At 33.9% G+C, this 19147-nt stretch overlaps 1 protein-coding gene across 1 annotated transcript in view; it reads left to right on the top strand.

Moving 5' to 3' along the window:
• Positions 1–1644: 1644 nt before the first annotated feature.
• The window catches only part of LOC121376137 (rho-associated protein kinase 2-like), a 74864-nt gene continuing 57361 nt past the window's right edge, over positions 1645–19147 (top strand). The window contains exons 1-4 of the mRNA XM_041503939.1: positions 1645–2242; positions 3894–3975; positions 5639–5739; positions 7802–7861. Coding sequence (XP_041359873.1) covers positions 2147–2242; positions 3894–3975; positions 5639–5739; positions 7802–7861 — 339 coding nt within the window. The 5' untranslated portion in view covers positions 1645–2146. The remainder of the gene's footprint in view (positions 2243–3893; positions 3976–5638; positions 5740–7801; positions 7862–19147) is intronic.

Raw genomic sequence — 19147 nt, 5'->3', positions numbered from 1 at the left:
ACGCCAACCGGCTAACAAAGACTCATTTAGTGATCTCCCACAACCATGACATTTTGAACAAGCTAATCTACAGATCGGCATATATGTCCCACAAGTAAAATCCGGAGACTCCCAATATGGTATGGTCAATGAGCAGTATCCAGAAGAATCCTGGATCCATGCATACACGGATAGCTCGTCAAATGCTGTGACCAATGGAGATGCTGGCGTGTTTGTTAAGTTCCCCCCAGGAAACATCCCCAAAGCGGACATCCCAACAGGCACCTACAATTCCAACTATAATGCAAGGCTCGCGCCCTAATGCAGGCCGCTACCATGATTAAGGACTCCAAATATGAATGTCAACAATTCGTCTTTCAGTCCTGCAAGCGTTAGAAGGGGACAAACTTCTTCATCTAATGGAAGGCATCCAAGAACTTGCAAAGGAAAGACGAGTGGCTCTACAATGACTTCCAGTCCACTATGGAATCCCAGAAAACGAGGAAGCAGACAGGCTAGCCACGCTAGGGGCAAAACAAATGCAATCAAACAACAGTTAGCTTCTCCGAAAAGAAAACCCTGATCAGGTCAGCCAATAGGCCTAGGACAGAGAGGGATGATTATCACCTTCTCAGCTGAATGGATCAAGCAACTCTGTTAAGCCACACTAGACTAAATTCTCACATGTTCAAAATGTTCAAATTAGGACCCTCACCAACTTGCAGCTATGGACTCGAAGACCAAACAACGGAGCACATCATACAGCAGTGGCCAACCGATCAAGCTTTAGACAAACTGAGTGGCCTATTGAAACAACTATAAAAACCAAACCCTATGGTGACAGAGGAGAACTGGAAAAGACAGATCATTTCATTTTACAGACTGGACTTGTGAAAGAAAAGAAAAGAAAAGAAAAAAAAAAGAAAGAAAGAAAGAAAGAAAGAAAAAAAATCCCCCCAAAACAACCGCAAACAACACTCATGTGTGTTTATTATCAAAGGATATTCACCGCCATCTTTTTAGAATATTATATAACTTGATAGCTAAGAAATGTTCAGGCTCTCGCAACTTTATAATGACTTTAATGTTACTGGTTTATGATACATTGAAAAAAAGGCATGTCACAGACGTAATGCGAATATTCTATTCAAAATAATTAAATATATATTTAAAAAATATAGTTTGAGATTGTAGCTTTAACGAATAAGTTTTATTTATTTTATTTTATTTATTTATTTATTTATTTATTTATTTATTTATTTATTTATTTATTTATTTATTATTATTATTATTATTAATTCCTCTTCAGGGCCTCGGATTCCGGAACGTAGACTTTGAACTGGATTGTATTTTTTAGAAACTTAAAAAATGATGATTGTGCGGGGTCCAAAACTACGGACACCTGTTTAGCTGTCAGCTCATAGAAAATTCAAAACTGTTAGTAAAACACCTAGTCATATATTTGAATATACAAGAAAATATTTTAAAATTTATGAAAAACGTTACATATCATTTTATAAAGCTTACTATAATTATAATATTTTAGTTATATTTGTATTTAATGTTCCAGTGAAACAAATTGTAATATAAGCAAAATAATGGTACAACGTTGTTTAGAAAGTACTATACATTTTAAGCCTCCATGTTGAATTGATCTTGCAGCGTCGGAAGGGGCATCGCTTCAAAACTATCAAATTTGAAGAGTTTAACATTGTTGATTTAACTAACACATGGCAACAAACAATAGGCTAAACATTGGTTTCCACTTGTGAGACATATCTGTGTGAAAGGTAGCTGTTCCTATGAGAACGTACATTGCTTGGCAGTGGTATTTTTGGAACTTTACCTTGCGTTGAAGAGGCCAACACCATCACTGACAATGTTGTGGTGTTTGACAGCTGATAAAGACGTTTGTTTCATATAGGTATTTCAGCATGTAAACATAATTCAGAATGGAAGAGGATATTGCAATTATTCACAAAGTTGTGATAGTAATAAACAGTTCACTCGAATCGATAAAGTCGTTGCGCAAAAGGACGGAATTTAAAGGGGCAGTAATTTAACCTACCCCATTTATAGAACCACTTGGATCATTGTTATTGTAATATTTTGAGGGTTTGTCTGTTAGAAGTATCTGAAACATCAAATCATCAATACACTTTTCAAAATGGTCATGTCAGATGTGGAGTACCAAAGGCGTGTAAGCAGCCTTGAAGAACGCTTACGGCATCCAAACTCTGAAGTTAATGTCGATGGTTTATTGGTGAGTTTATATATTATTATCTGTTTATTTAAAGTTGATGACATACAATCCCCATGTCATCATTTTATACTATAACATACATCCAACAGTCATTTTGAAATATTTAATTTTTGACAAATGGTACTTTGTAAGCTTAATGTTGTGTCTATGATCTAGAAAAAGAAAAAAAAAGTAACATGTAAACCATTCAATGTCCACTGGGACTATTTTGACACCACAGGTAAAAGTTGTGTGGGTTTTTTTAATGGTGTGAAGCTGGGTTTTTTTTTAATGTGAATGATGTAAGTTTTGGAATTGGGGCTGTCAATGACCGGGGAGCTCTGGTCAGACACGCATGAAACCTCAAATCTGACGCAGTAGTGAAAAGAGCCGAGTCTTATGACGTATCAAAATTGACTTGTTTTCACCCTTGGAAACCCCTCCCCAAAACAATATAAACAAACCCCCTCCCAAAAAAGAAACAAAAACAAATAAAATTATACTGAACAATTAATGGCACTTCGGTTTTGACATTGGTGTTGCACAGCTACTGATGTTACAAACATAATAATTCAATTAAATAAAAATAAAAAAACCCACTCACACAAAAAAACATAGCATCAACCAGTAATGTAGCTTGGGTTTGATCCATCTGAGTTTAACTTCTAGGAAGCTAAACATTTACAAAAATTAATTATAAAATTTTGGATATTTCATTTCTTAAACTGTCAATATGTGTTGGTGGTCTTCTTTCAAAATAAGCAGGTCAACTCACTGCCTGTTTAATTATCATCTGGAGATCCAAAAACAAGTGTTTGTTCTGTCTACACACAGTGTCACTCATTAGTTTCTTTTACTTGATTATAATAAAAGCAAAATACATATTACCATGATACAGTCCTTCACATCTGAGGTTTGTGTAATGTGACATTTTTTTTTATCAGTCGCTATTTTCAAATGTGAAATATAGGCTATGGGTTTGAATCCAGGATTAGATTGTGTAATTATATAAGGAACATTTTGTTTTCATTAACTACCTTTCTAGTCAATTGAAAATTGATTAGCAGCTGCTGTTTTGTGTTTTAAAACTATCAATATCTCAAATGTTCTCTGTAATATCAAATGGAGGGACGCTTTTCCACTATATGCCTCCCCGCTGTTATAATTTAGTATTATGCAAATATATATATATATACAACAGGCTTTCTGCCAGAGAGTAAAATGGGTATGGCACCATAAGCAAATTTTTGGCAGATTTAATTTTTTAAAGTTAATCTTTTGACAAAATTAATTATTCTTATCATTACTGTATGCTTTTTTTAACCCTAACCCTAACAGTAACCCATTTTCTTTCTTGGGGAGGCCCCCATACCCCCTGTTGACTTTGGTTGCATTCAAGTCCATATAGCCATACACAAAAATTTCATTCTAGCAGAAACACTGATATATTAATACACATTAAAAAGAACACACCTGAAAAATTCCATTCAGTAGGACTGCGAACTGCAATTTTTACAGTGCTTGTAATTTTATGGGATAAAATTAACTTGACTCAGGACAGTTTGGAATGGTCTGGGACCAAGTCCAGTGTAATATTTTATCCCTTTTTGGTGTCATTATGGGTTGTGCTTTGTCAGTCATTAAACTTAATTGTTTTAACTTTTCTTTTCAGGATAGTGTGGTAGCACTTGTGGCTGACTTGGACCATCCAGCTATCAAAAGAAACAAGAATGTTGAACACTTTTTATGTAGATGTGAGTACCAGTTTAGTGATAAAGAATAACCGGCATGAACTTTCAACTTATGACATACCAGTACAGGTGCAAATCTGACTGTCCACTCTCCTAGAATTCCAGTAATTAATATTAGTTCACATCTGAGGTGCGTGATCGTGCACCCAAGTGCAACATAACCTTTAGACAACTGGATTTTTTTTTTTTTACACAGACCACATTGAGTGGGTACAAGTTTATAATTTTTACTCATATATTCGCTTAAATGTTTTATAAATAGAGAGGAAACCCACTACTTTTTTCTAATAGTAGCAAGATATCTTTTATATACATCATCCCACAGACACGATACCACATACCACAGCCTGTGATATACCAGTTGTAGTGCACTGGCTAGACCGAGAAATAGCCCTATGGGCTCATCCTATATGCCCTTGGCCTTCTCTAAGAAACTTGTGCCTCACCATAAGCCTAAACAACAACGACAACCCCCACCCCCACCCACCCCCACTCCCGCCTCTCAAAATCCTGGCTACAGACCTGGGCAAGCGCTTTACCACTGGGCTATGTCCTGCCCCTAGAATGAAGAATGGGTATACATGTCTAAACATCATTATGCATTACCATATAGATTCAGAAATGAATAGAATTATTATATATGTATGTATGTATGTATGTATGTATATATATATATATATATATATATATATATATATATATATATATATATATATATATATATATATACACACACACATACACACACAAACACATATACACACACACATACATACTATCGTGCATGTGGTAAAGTGCAGAGTTGCTTTATTGGTAGGATTATCCTATGTGGTGACAGTAGGTTGCCTTTCTTTTTTTTCTCTTAATCAAATGTCAAAATAGTCATATGTTAGACACCAAATAGTCATCATTTCAAGTGTGATGAGGTAGCATTAATTAAAGAAATACTATTTTCTTATTAATGTGACATTGCTCTATTAATGTGCCATTGTTGTTGTTGTTTACCCCTGCAATTAAGAAAATGTCCACAGCAATTTTTCCGTTAACAGCCTCAAGTTCAGCCAGCGAACGTTTCACTAACTTTCGTGAACTATTTGATTGATTCCCGACGTGGCCATTTTGTTTAACTTGAAGCATTCAATAACCTAGTTGATACTCACTTAATGCGAACGTTTTACTAACATTTGCAAACTATACTGATGGAAAGAAATAAAGGATCACACAGATAGCAACAAGAAATAATGACTGCATCAAAAATCAATTGATATTGTCAGAAGTTGACTAGGAACATATAGGCAGCACATTCAACACTAGACATTCAATCCCACATTACAACTTGGTACGAAATACAGACATTACTACTCTAGTAGTGAATTAAATTTGGTCTACAATTCGATGTGTTTCCTTATTTCTTTCCATCAGTATATTTGATTGGTTCCTGAAGTGGTAATTCAGTTTACTGTGTAGCATAAAAATCAGTCTAGCGAACGTTAACAACATGCGGTTGACTGAACGTACGCCTGGTAATTTACATGTATTTACGATCCTGCCCGATGACACTGAGATTCAAATACTTAGTAATAACGGTGCAGTTATTGTTTTAATATTTACTTTTAATTTGTACATTTGTATTACACTAAGACTTCTTCATCTTTTTGTTTTTCAGATGGAAAATCTGTTGAATTTGTCAACAAGACTCGATTACATGCCAACGACTTTGATGTTGTCAAGGTTATAGGACGTGGGGCATTTGGTGAAGTACAGCTGGTGAGTTTAACAGGCATTAATTTACTGGATGTACACCTCACCCTAAAACAAAAATGTTTTCCTGGTGCTAGTATGCTATATGGATTTGTAAAACCTGATATGTGACGAATCAGTTCCAAATAGGAATATACTTTGTAGCCATTGAAGGGGAAGGACTTAGCTTAGGTCTGGGATCAATCCCTGTCAATGGGCTCATTGTGTATCACGACTGGTACATCAAAGTCTGTGATACATGCTATTCTGTCTATGGGATGGTGCATCTAAAAGATCCCTTGCTATTGGAAAAATATAGCAGGTTTTCTTTCTAAGACTATGTGTCAAAATTACCAAATGTTTGACATTCAATAACCGATGATTAATAAATCAGTATGCTCTAGTGGTGTCATTAAAGAAGACAAAACAAACTTTGTAGCCGTTGATTTTGGGTGGGGGAACCTGCTAGAATCTTAAACGTGATGTAATATAAATGTTTGGTGATTCCATCTCATAATCTTACACTTCAATCCAAAATCTGTAATTTGCAGCACAGAATCCGACAAAATTCGCAGACTGCTTTGTTTTCCCTCAATCTGTAAAATAATGATAATTTTTTTAATCCATCCCCTTGTCACTGGTTCAAAAGAAAAATCAGCAGGCAACATTTTGTTCAGTATCACATCGCGATTCGCTACTCAAGTTTTAGAGACCGCTATACAATTCTAAAACATTAAACAGTAGTTGCTAATCACTTTTTAATTGATTAGAAATATCACTAAAGATTTTTAAAACAAAATATTCCCTTATTAGTAATAAAAAAAGTGAAGTTTCAAAATGGATGATTGAGTTTTTGAAAATTAACATTCTTCAGATTTATTTTGTCTTGTCTAGTCATTGTATCTTTTTATTTTTTGGTTATCAATCATAAGTTTGTAAATGCAAAATTAATAAGAGAACTTGATAGTTGATAATTGTAACTATAAGTATTACAAGTCATTTAACTACATACCACCAGATCTAATGACGAGAATTTATGGGACAGTATTTATCATTTAATATCTGGTGATTCATGCCACATGTCATAATTAATAGATAGAAGCATAAAAATACATCATGCCAATCTTTAAAAAACCCCAGTTTTCTTTGGTATGACTCATTTTTATATGTCTGTTTATGATGGGTCATATTCAGGGCTTCTAGATTATAGTAGCCCCACTCCCATGGCTAGTAATATTCAATGTTGGGCTAGTAATTAACTACTATTGCCATGCCTGACGGCTAGTGAAAACCAATTTGTGAAATGTTGCAGTTAAGTCTATTTTGTAAATATGAATACCCTGACCCCAGCCCAACCCCCAGTGTTAGTGTTTTTAACCTCTATCTCCCTTTTTATGTGACATATATGATTATTACTATTATTTTGTAAAATTGTATTAACTTAAACTAAAGTAGGGCTAGTGAATTTTTAATCGTGGCTAGTAAATTTTTAAAATCATTGATCCCATGGCTAGTTGATTTATAAACAATTCTAGAAGCCCTGATATTATGGTATGGCATTGTCCGTACATATCATGCATACAGATGCATACAAGACCATGAAACCTCATATGTAGAAACAACTTGAGATAGTGGTGTGTCGCATACTATTACTAGGTCACTGTGACCTACTTTTCACGGTCTACTGCATATAACAGTAAATCCTTGTCCAGCCAATTTCTTGGCGGTCCTATATTGTTTAACATTACATGCATAAACTGTTTCTCTGCCAATATAAATGTGTCACCAGAGTACCCATGCTAAACAAAATTTCCCTTTCTAATAAAGAATAGTAACTTCATTAATCAAACTTTACCGTCTCCAATGGATACAGTATCATCAATAGTTGGTTCCAATCAAACTGTTCATCCATCTCATTGCAGAAATTTCACATAATTAAAATTGAATCATACCTGTAACATATTCATTAATATCTATGGTTTTCCATCAAACTCCTGATGGGCGTATCATGTACCTCACCAGTACTCTTTGGTTTTTTTTTGTGTGTGTGTTATTTCAGGTTTTATTAGTTTATTTTGTATTATTTCAGGTTCGACATAAAACAACAAAAAGTGTGTTTGCTATGAAGTTACTTAGTAAATATGAAATGGTGAGTACATATTTTTTGTTACATATTGTACAGACAGTTTGACAGAATGGAGATCTAAACGGTCTACTGTATAGATTTTAAATCTATGTTGAAAATAAAGGGCCGAATTTATCAAGCCTGTTTTTCTTAAACACAGGTGTTTAAGCATATTGATCTATGCTTTTAAGTCCAGAATAGGCTTTGTAACTTCGGTCCATACTGTTTACATCATTCTGCAGATTGAAAAATGTTTTATGGCCTTTAATAATATGATACGTTGTATGCTTTAAATTTTTTGCATTATTCAAACTTTTAGAGTCTTTGTTCTGTTGGACCAGCCTTGGTGGCATTGTGGTTAGGCCATCGGTCTACAGGCTGGTAGGTACTGGGTTCGGATCCCAGTCGAGGCATGGGATTTTTAATCCCGATACCAACTCCAAACCCTGAGTGAGTGCTCTGCAAGGCTCAATGGGTAGGTGTAAACCACTTGCACCAACCAGTGATCCATAACTGGTTTAACAAAGGCCATGGTTTGTGCTATCCTGCCTGTGGGAAATGCAAATAAAAGATCCCTTGCTGCTAATCGGAAAGAGTAGCCCATGTAGTGGTGACAGCAGGTTTCCTCTCAAAATCTGTGTGGTCCTTAACCATATGTCTGACGCCATATAACTGTAAATAAAATGTGTTGAATGCATAGTTAAATAAAACATTTCTTTCTTTTGTTCTGTTGGAGCCAGTTCTTTTGTGTTTCTGATTCTGTGCAGCTTCAGACAGGCTTCCAGCTTTTATGAAAACAGTCATTTCTGGTACCTACTATTATGTAACATAATCTACCATTACCATGACAAGGCTTGAACTAAAGAATTTGTCTCGAAGTCGGACATCAATTCTTTTTTAAAATTGTCATTGGTAAAATTACCCACCGACGGGGCAATTGTTTTAAAAAGTGACTTTTACAGCAAATAAACATGACTGTAAGATTATTTTGCTGTATGTAGATGTATTTCAAATGTTATACATTGCCAGATAATGTACACCAGGTGTATACATTTTGCAATAGTTGAGAAGCTTTACTGATTCTTCCGACCTACAGCAATTTATATCTCAAAAACAGCAATTGCCGTCGGTGCCATCATTAAGTTCGAGCCCTGCATGATTACCAAACAACAGTTTCTGATGGCCTCCGGTGATCACATATTTCCAGTAAAGTTAGAAATCCTGTCGCTTAATAGAATGGTTAACTCTTTCGTCTGGTTTTCCTGTTCCAACCAGTGCTCTGCTGCTTACTTATTCAAGGCTAGGTGCTATTCTGTCTGTGGAAATATGGATACTAAAGACAGCTGACAATAAGGGTAGCAGTGAGCAGGGTTTTTTCCAGAGGGTAAAACGGGTATGATGCCATACCCAAATATTTATACAGATTTAATTTTTTTAAGTTAAACCTTTTGACAAAATTAATGACTTATCATTACTGTATGATTTTCTTAGCCCTAACCCATTTTCTTTCTGAAGGATTCCCCAATGCCCCCTGTCGACTGGTTTCATTTAGCATATATTTCTAAAAAACATATATTTCATTTAGTAATCCTCTGGCCTCTTCGAATGGTTAACTCTTTTGTCTGGTTTTCCTGTTTCAACCAGTGCTCTGCTGCTTACTTATTGAAGGCTAGGTTCTATTTTGTCTGTTGAAATATGGATACTAAAGACCAATTGACAATAAGGGTAGCAGTGAGCAGGGTTTCTGCCAGAGGGTAAAACGGGTTTGATGCCATACCCAAATATTTATACAGATTTCATTTTTTTAAGTTAAACTTTTAACAAAATTAATGACTTATCATTACTGTACTGATTTTCTTAGCCCTAACCCTAAACCTAACCCATTTTCTTTCTGGGGGATTCCCCCATACCCTCTGTCGACTTGTTTCATTTAGCATATATTTATAAAAAAAAATATTTCATTTAGTAAATATTCAATTCCATAGCACCATATCCAAAAAATTATTTTTAGCAGAAACCCTGGTGAGTTCCTTCTCTAATTCCCTAAACCATTGGTCGCTATTATTTTATGCCAGGTGCTAATTAAATTGTCCTGGTTGTCATTTAATAAATCTAGTGTAAACGTTTAATAATTTTGACTTCTTTTCCAAAAGTATTTAGAATTCCAATTCCATCCAAATTTTATGGATTCACTAAATGTGAAGACATTTCCTATGATAAAAGTGGATCATTTGCAATACATCTTCATTTGTTCATTTGCTGTGACCAAATGACCATCTGTGATAAATCATTATTACTATGGTTCACTTTTCACAGTTATAGAGTTAGTTTAATACCATGAGCCTCGTGTTTATTAATGGTCTAATTTCTCCAATACATGAAGTCTAAAATAGTATATTTTTTCCGCAAAAGAAATTTACTATGCAATTAAAAATTATTGTTCATGTTATAATTATTTAAAAACTAAACTACACATTAATTTTTATGCTATTATTAACTAAGAAATTTAAGATAAAATTGTTTGTTTCCATTACACTTCCATTACAAAATAAACCACCAGTTTAAAAAACATCTTTGAAAAAGACACTTATGACAAATACAGAAAAAGATCCTTGGATTTTTAATTAGACCTGTGTGATTGAACCTCACAAAACATTTATTGCCATTGAGCACTTTCAGTTTTGTATCTAATCTAATCAATTTGTCATTTGTGTGAATTATAATCTGTAACACAATGTGAACATTGTTGTCATGCAAATCAAATTTTATTGTGTCAAGGATTCTCTCATACTGAGTGTGCATGTATGACTCATTATTTAAAATTAGGATATTTTGTATAAATGCACAATATAATGTTACTTGTGCTTGGGCTTAAATTGAGTCTGGTGGTTTTGTATTACTATTAAATAAGTAAATAATGAATTGCTTAAAAAAAAAAAAAAAATTTTTTTTTTTTTTTAATTTAGTGACATATTTTGATCAAGTGTTATTTTTCAGAGGTATTATAGATACTGTCAGAGCCTCAACAGAAGTCGTCTGTGTGTGTGCGTGTGTGTGTATTTGTAGTTTCTGACAAAGATTATGGATAATTGTTTTGTCATATTTTCCCACAGAGTACCTTTAACTTGATGCTTACCTTCAACTTAAATTAATGCTTCATTCCACAGTGCACCATGACTGGTATATCAGTCTGTGGGATGTGCAATTCTGTCTGTGGGATGGTGTATATATAAAGGATCTCTTGCTACTAATGGTAAAATGTAGCGAGTTTCTTCTCTAAGACTATATGTTAAATATTTTTAAAATCTTTGCTTTAGTGGCGCTTCTAAATTATGGTAGCTCAACTCCCATGGCTAGTGATATTCAATGTTGGGCTAGTGAATAACTACTATTATCATGTCCAAAGGCTAGTGAAATTATTTTTTTGGTCAAATGTTGCAGTTCAGTGTGTTTTGTAAATTTGAATATCCTGCCCACACCTGAACTCCCCAATGTTAGTGTCTCTATTTCCCTCTTTCGGTGACATATCTGATTATTACTATTACAGGGCTTCTAGAATGTTTATAAAACCATGGGATCAGTGATTTAAAACATTTACTAGCTACAATTAAAAATTCACTAGCCTTACTTTACTTAATGTTATTACAATTTTACTAAACAATAATAATAATCAGATATGTCACCTAAAGAAGGTGATAGAGCTTAAAAATGCTAACATTGGGGGTTGGGTTGGGGCAGGATATTCATATTTACAAAATAGACTTAACTGCAACATTTGAGTCCCTTTTTTTTTTTTCACTAGCCATCGGGCATGGCAATAGTAGTCATTTACTAGCCCAAAATTGAATATCACTAGCCATGGGAGTGGGACTACCATAATCTAGAAACCCTGCTATTATTTAGTAAAATTGTATTAACTTAAAGCAAAGTAAGTCTAGAGAATTTTTAATCATGGCTAGTAAAAAAAATTAAATCACTTATCCCATGGCTAGTAGATTTTACAAAAATTCTAGCTCTGCTTTAACTTTTTAAAGGTTAATGCTTACCTTTTAACTTTTAAAGGTAATGCTTACCCTAACCATAGCACTGTCCATATCCATGGGGAAGTATGTAGCTTCAACCCAGAGCAAGTGCATAGACCACTACGCCAACTACTGTTACTGACCACAAACTATTAACCTCTGTCCTAGAAAGACAACTCATGTAGCAGAGATGTGCAAGGCTTGCAAAATATATTTATAAATCCACTTGAGATTTAGTCATTTTCAAATTTAACAAACCATGGTTGAAAAAACACTTCCCAGACAATCATGCATACAAAAAAAGAAAAGAACACCCCACAACAAAACCAATAAAAAACCATACATGTAAAAAGTACAACTTGGTATTGTGTTAAAGTAAGTTGTGTTGAAGAACATGACCACCTGAACCCACTTTTATGTTATTTAAAAACAAAAATCAATTTACTTATGTCATTGTTTTCTGGAAGCCCAGGTTACTGGTCCAGGGGTTAATACTTGAACAAATTGCTGGTGGACATTTTTTTAAAATCAAAACTGACTTTTTTTGTGCTATTTATAACCTTCAGGTGAAATTTTATAAACAAGTACTTATATATACTGATGGAAAGAAATAAAGGACCGAATGGTATTCGACTCCAAATGTAATTTACTACTGGAGTAGTTAAGTCTATATAAAATACAGAGATATATTGTGAAACTGCATGTCAGTACTGTGGGGTTGACGTCCAGTAACACAGTTAATTTCCTGATACTTGTGGACGAGGATTTTGGTTGTAGTCAACGTTTGATGTTACTACTCGCATGTTCCTTTATTTCTTTCCATCAGTATATATATGTACTTGATTATAAAATTTCACCTGAAGGTTATAAATGGCAAAAAAGGTCAGTTTCGATTATTATGAAGTCAAATAAAATAAACAGTGAATATTTTTTGGTACTGCCATAAAGTAAGTTACTGTTTAAAAAAACCTGTCCATAAACATTAATTGCTGGAGAAGCCAGCATGTGACCATTCTTTTTGTTGTGTGTTGCTAGTGTCTGGTCAGTCTGTGAGTGTAGCCCAGCCTAGCGGTGCTATCTGTACACAGGTGATAATGACTAACCTCAGGAATGTCATATATTTCCCCCAGCCTGGCTTACATCTCTGCCCTTCGTCCTTATCACTTTCCATTATACACTCTAGCCTCTCTGTGTGTTGGTGTGGAACACACTTACAATAGACAAGTGCTGTAACATTCTTCTGTCCACTTCTTTTATAACTGCATGTTTTCTTGAATTGGTATTTATAAATAGGATGAAGAGACACAATATAAAAACATTTTTTTTCGAAAATAAAATATTACAGTGTTATTTGATTATTTGTGACTATGAGCTGGGTATAATGTTTTAAATGTCCATTTTTCTTCCTATGCATCAACATAATATTGCTCTTGTTTGCTTGATTCATCTAGTGCATTGAATCATCATTTTGATACTGTGTATTTCATGCTTTAGTGGCTTAGTTAATCGGGATAATCTAAATTGGCCAGTTTATTCTCGTTACACAAGACTGGAGTAACTGAAAGTATTCATTCATCTTGACTGACTGGATTTTACATGTTTTGTATGTGTTAAACATATCTTCAGACTGTTGACATAGAAGGGACATTTATCACTTAGTAGATGTTGTCTGCCAAACATTATGATTAATATATCATCTTTATTAATTGATCATACTATCAAAGTAGTCCAGTTATTACATCAGTTTGTGGGAACAGTAATTGATGATAACATGTCTATTGAAGCGAATGTTTTATTTATTTTATTGTATTGATTACATTTTGACAGCTAGGATTTTTTAGTTTTTTAACATTATCTCATTGCAAAAAGTTTAATGGTAGGACAACTATTAGAAAATAGAAAAATACAGAGTATAATATATGTATGTAGTTTTATTTCTTTTTAATTTTTTTTTTACTCATGCAATATTTTTCATAAACATTTAACCAAACTGCCCAGTGTTAATTAAATGTATACAAGTTGCTGTGGCTTTACTGTATTACATAACTTTTTATGGTGGCGCTAAGATTACAGCGGGTATTTACTCAGGTCGTACTGTAACTGTGAGCATTGTATTGACTGGTCAGATCTGTATTCCTTGTGACTTCTCAAGTTTCCTTTGACGTCTACACACTGGCACATGACGTATGTACATTGTACGTGTGCAGTATACACAGAATGTCCCTTTTCATTCAAGAATTCAGTTGATATACATTGTGGGTCATTTACACAATGGAAGCGCAACCAAAGGTGTCTGCTTATCTGTTGCATTGTTTTAATGATTCCAGACAAAACTATAAAATACATGTTAAAGATTTAATAGTTTCTGGAGTGGTTTCATCTGATCGTGTTATATTTTTATTGCATTTCAGTGTAGATATTTATAGTAGCAATTTATTTTTCGGGGGAAAATGTTGGATCTGTTTTCAGTAATAGACTAAATAACCTATATCTTTTGCTGCTTTTAACTATAAGGCCTAAAAAAAAAATGTATGTGTTTCCAGGAACCTGACCCTACCTAAAAAGAAGAGCCATGCCTTATTTTATTTTTAAAAAATTAATATGTACAAACAATAGGTGAAAACAAATATACCAAAACCCCCTCAAATTTACCATACCTATTTTTTCCAGCACATTCTCAAAAACACACATTTGTTATTTAGGCCTAATAAAATCTTTGTATATCATCATAATATCTGGAAATTAGGGGCGGGATGTAGCTCAGTGGTAAAGCGCTCAATGCGCGGTTGGTCTATAGGATTAATCCCTGTTGGTGGAGCCATTGACCTATTTCTCGTTCCAATCAGTGCAGCATGACTGGTATATCAAAGGTTGTGGTATATGCTATCCTTTCTATGGAATAGTGCATATAAAAGACCATTGCTACTAATGGAATAATGTAGCAGATTTCTTCTGTAAAACTATGTCAAAATTACCAAATGTCTGACAGCCAGTAGCCAATGATTAATAAATCAATGTGCTCTAGTGGTGTCGTTAAACAAATCAAACAAAGATACATGTAGAATCTATGGATCTGTATGATATAAATATTCAGAAGTGATAAATGTATATGTCTTGAAGCATGTACAGTTGTGTACATGTTTTAGTACTTTTATGATTCAAATTTGTTAAATTATACCATATGCAGTATTCCTGGGTAGGTACCTAATTTACATATTTCATTGCTGATCTGTCTGAGTAAGGGTGTCAGAGCAGTCACCTGGGGTGCAATGGGTTGTAATAACCCTCACTGGACCTGTTTGTGTGTATAGTCATGGGAATTGAAAAAAGTATACCTGCTAGAATGAGCAGCAGCAGGTTTCTACTCAGTCATTCACAATAGTAAAGGACAGCATTAACTAGTGGAGGGGCCCATTTTTATTTTTATTTATATAGTTTAAGACAAGTGGGGGCCTGCTATTTGTGTAACAATTACATATACTAGTGGTCAATACCTACATATTATGTACAATGATGTGAAAATATGTTTACAATATGTATGTTGTTAACCCACATAGCTTTCCATCTGTTGCCTCAAACAAAATTTAGTATGTAGATGTTTTAAAAAATCCTAGTCTGCTTGTACATATAATACATATTGTATTTTTCTGGTGAACATACATATATATATATATGTATGTATCCTTTTTCTCTCCTAAGTGTGGCAGTCATTACTCTTCATCTTATCTCTGTAAAAGTGAGAAACTAAATATATACTCTTAATTTTTCACAACATGTTTACAGCAACCTGTTAAAGCAATTATCTTTGATCTATTATCAGTGTTAATTCTCTGTACCTCAACTTTTGACAGTAAAATATTGTTTACACATCAGTGCATAATATACCATCATTTAAAAGTCAAGGTGTTACAGGTGCTGAATCATTCATGAAGTCCAGGGTAGTCCTCAGTGGAGCTGGGTTATTGCTGTACTAATAATGACTAGCTTATATCAAAGGTCGTTATGTTGCCTGTTAAAGATCCCTTGCTACTGGTCATTAGGAATAACCAATGTGGTGACAGTGGGTTTTTTTATTCTGATTCTATTACATAGAACCACAAATATCATGTTTTTAACACCAGGTCATTAGATTTCAAGCAATGCTACACCTATGTCAGTTTAAAATGTAAAGAAAACATCACCATCACCACCACCACCACCACCACCACCAACAACAACAACAACGTTTAACAACCAAACAATTTGGCAGTCTTTTTAAATTAATATTTTTAGTTTCTTTTCTGTAATCTGAAATTACCATGGGCAACCTTCGAAAAAATATTAATGACTGTAACCTGACCAGCTCATAAAAATTGACAGTGTCAAAGTACTTGGTTCAAATTCATGTTTTAAAGCTGTATCTTTTTTCAGTCTTATCTTTCATGCAAATAAATTTTTTAAGATGGTTGAATATGACTCAGAGATAGACTATAGACTATACACTTGGAGTCAAATAGATCACCATGTACAATCTTCAAGAAAAGTATTGTAACCTGACTGGCTCATAAAAATCAACATGAGACACTCTTTATAGTAGTATAAATTCATGTTTTAAAAATATTTCTTTTATATCCTTCATGGTAACGTTATTTTTAAGATGGTTGAATATGACTTAGTGGTAGACTACACTTGAGGTCTGATAGGTCATATATTCAATCCCATTCATTGGTTTTAAATGTTTGTTTTTTCACTCCAGCTAACACTTCATGGTACACATAGGTTTATCATTAGTCGTGGTATGTGTTACCTAGTTTGTGAAAGTGCTAATTAGAAAAATAACTTATGTAGTAGCAGTAGATTTTCTATCTTTCTGAACCAAATATCACATTTATCATGCCAAGCCTTATATACAATGAAATCCCTCTAAACTGGACACCCTTGGGGCTAAGTAAAATGTCTGGTTTTAATAGGTATCTGGTTTAGAGAGGTTAAGTTCTGTACTGATTTTTAAAAAAGGATCTTGAAAAATTTCCGGTTTTGGGGGAATTACGATTTACAGTCCGGTTTTGAGAGGTTACACTGTATATATGTCTATATATTATAACATGATGGAATGTCATTACATACATATTTCTTACTTTTTCTTTCCTGTTTTTATAAGCTTTGCGGTATAAATGTAATTGCTCTTAAGTAACTTACTCTTGTTTAATTTTCCAACTGTAACAACTTTTTTTTTCTGTCATGGTCTTTGTTCAATCAGTGGGGTTGTAAATCTTTGTTTTTCTCCATCTGTTGATATTTGCTTTGGCATCCTAATGTGGGTGTGCTGATATAGCTTTTACTTTGAAATCAGTGTTCACGTTTTCGCCTAATGTGTGGAGTGTACATCATTGCAGGCAGGGTTGTTAATGAAAAAAAGTGAAGCAATTATATTGCTGAAAACTGCAAGCATTAATACATGCACCTGTAGATGAATAGATTATCAATTTGTGCTGGCATGTACGTGCATACATTTATTAGGATATATGCATATACAGTTAACATTTTTTGTTTGTTTAACCTTTGTATATAATAGTGAACGTTTAAAACCTTTGACCACTTGTATCAACTATTACGATATTGCAGATGATTAGGAATAAAGGTGGACTTTCGTTTGACAATACATGTACCGGTATGTTAAAAATCTATAAACAGATTTTATAATATACATCTAGCATGTACATGTATGGTTGTGTACATGTATATTTCTACATCTACATTTGTTGATTATTCAATGATTCATTTACATATACAGTGGAACCTCGTTAGTCCGGACTCCAGTAGTCTGGAATCCTCACCTTACGGATGTTTTTTTTGCAAAACGAAACGACCACTCAGTAAAGTTATTCATTAATCCAGATATTCAGCTTCCGGAACCGGACGGTCATAATTCTGAACCAAATGTAAAAAGTAAAGGCGAATTGCTTCGTTTGACCAGTAGCCGCTGATTGAACATAAAAGTAATCCGTCAATTAACGCTCAAGGAATTGACAGAGATAAAATGGCTGCACTGGGTTTCACACCGCAGTTTATTTAACCATTCACCTGTGTCTATTTAATGTTAGTCGGATAGAGCACAAGTGTTCACAAGTGTTTGTTGTTTTTAAAAAAATATATAATTTCTTTGATCTATGACCAGACTGGCTGTTTTATTTTATGGGAAAAAAAAGAGTATTTTATTTTTAAAAGTGGGTAACTCTTGATCATACCCTACGGTACCCCATAACCTCGTTTTGTAACTACCCTCCTAACTTACCTGTATGATTTATTACTGAATACTGTTCATAATTGTTTTGATGTCCAACTCAAGAGTCGCCCAAAATAAAGAAAAGGAAACGTCTTTATATGTTATTTCTATCAAAACACTGGCTTGCGAGTCTTTCACTAGTGGAACAATGCTCATTCAGTTTCACGCCGGTTTTGAGAGAGTTGTATTTCTGTGCTAGGGGCGGAGGGATGTATCATGTTGGCGTTTATATTATATCAGTAGATATAGCAGAAATGAATTATAATTTCGCCATTTAATATGTTTAAAATATAATCTGTAAACGTAGAAACTTTAAACCAATAATGATTGTATATAAGTGAGAAACAATATGCATTCCTCAACAACGTACCCACTTCGTGGAAATGAACTCAACCACGTAGCCTAGATTTACAACATTAACCGGTATGACAAAACACGACTAATAAAATTTAAAACTTGTCACTAGTAATCAAACATTTATTATCAACAATGCAACATGTCTTAAACAGTATTTCATTTAATTTAATCGCATTTTCTAACTTTAAGACCTGGCAGTACACTACTGAATAGTAGACTGGCCTCATGGACATGCAAATAGCGCTTATTCACACCACGAGGCGGATCAACAGAACAAAACTGGTTGAAGAAATGTTTGGTTCTAAAAATCAAATGTGTCGTTTTTATTTTGTTTGTGAATCAAAGGAGGTTACTCATCACATGCATTTCAGTAATCCGGAAATTTGTTAATCCGGATGTTTTTTTAAATAACCATACTGTCCGGACTAACGAGGTTCCACTGTATTGCATTATTTGAGCATATAATATAGGGATAGCCCATGTTTAATTGCTTTCAGAAGTAACACAAAATGTGCATAGAGATTTACAACTCAAATTCTTAGTTTAATAGATTGCCAATCCATTTTTCGGTAATGGTGCATGGCTTGTTTTCTGGCAAAATCAAATTTTTATGTCTGCATATTAATGCTGATTATTATCCACATGGTTCAACATAACTGAGTTAAA

Source organism: Gigantopelta aegis, chromosome 6, assembly GCF_016097555.1.
Source record: "Gigantopelta aegis isolate Gae_Host chromosome 6, Gae_host_genome, whole genome shotgun sequence".
In the NCBI taxonomy this organism is placed as follows: Eukaryota; Metazoa; Mollusca; class Gastropoda; order Neomphalida; family Peltospiridae; genus Gigantopelta; species Gigantopelta aegis.
This window is presented reverse-complemented; position numbering and strand designations above follow the sequence as displayed.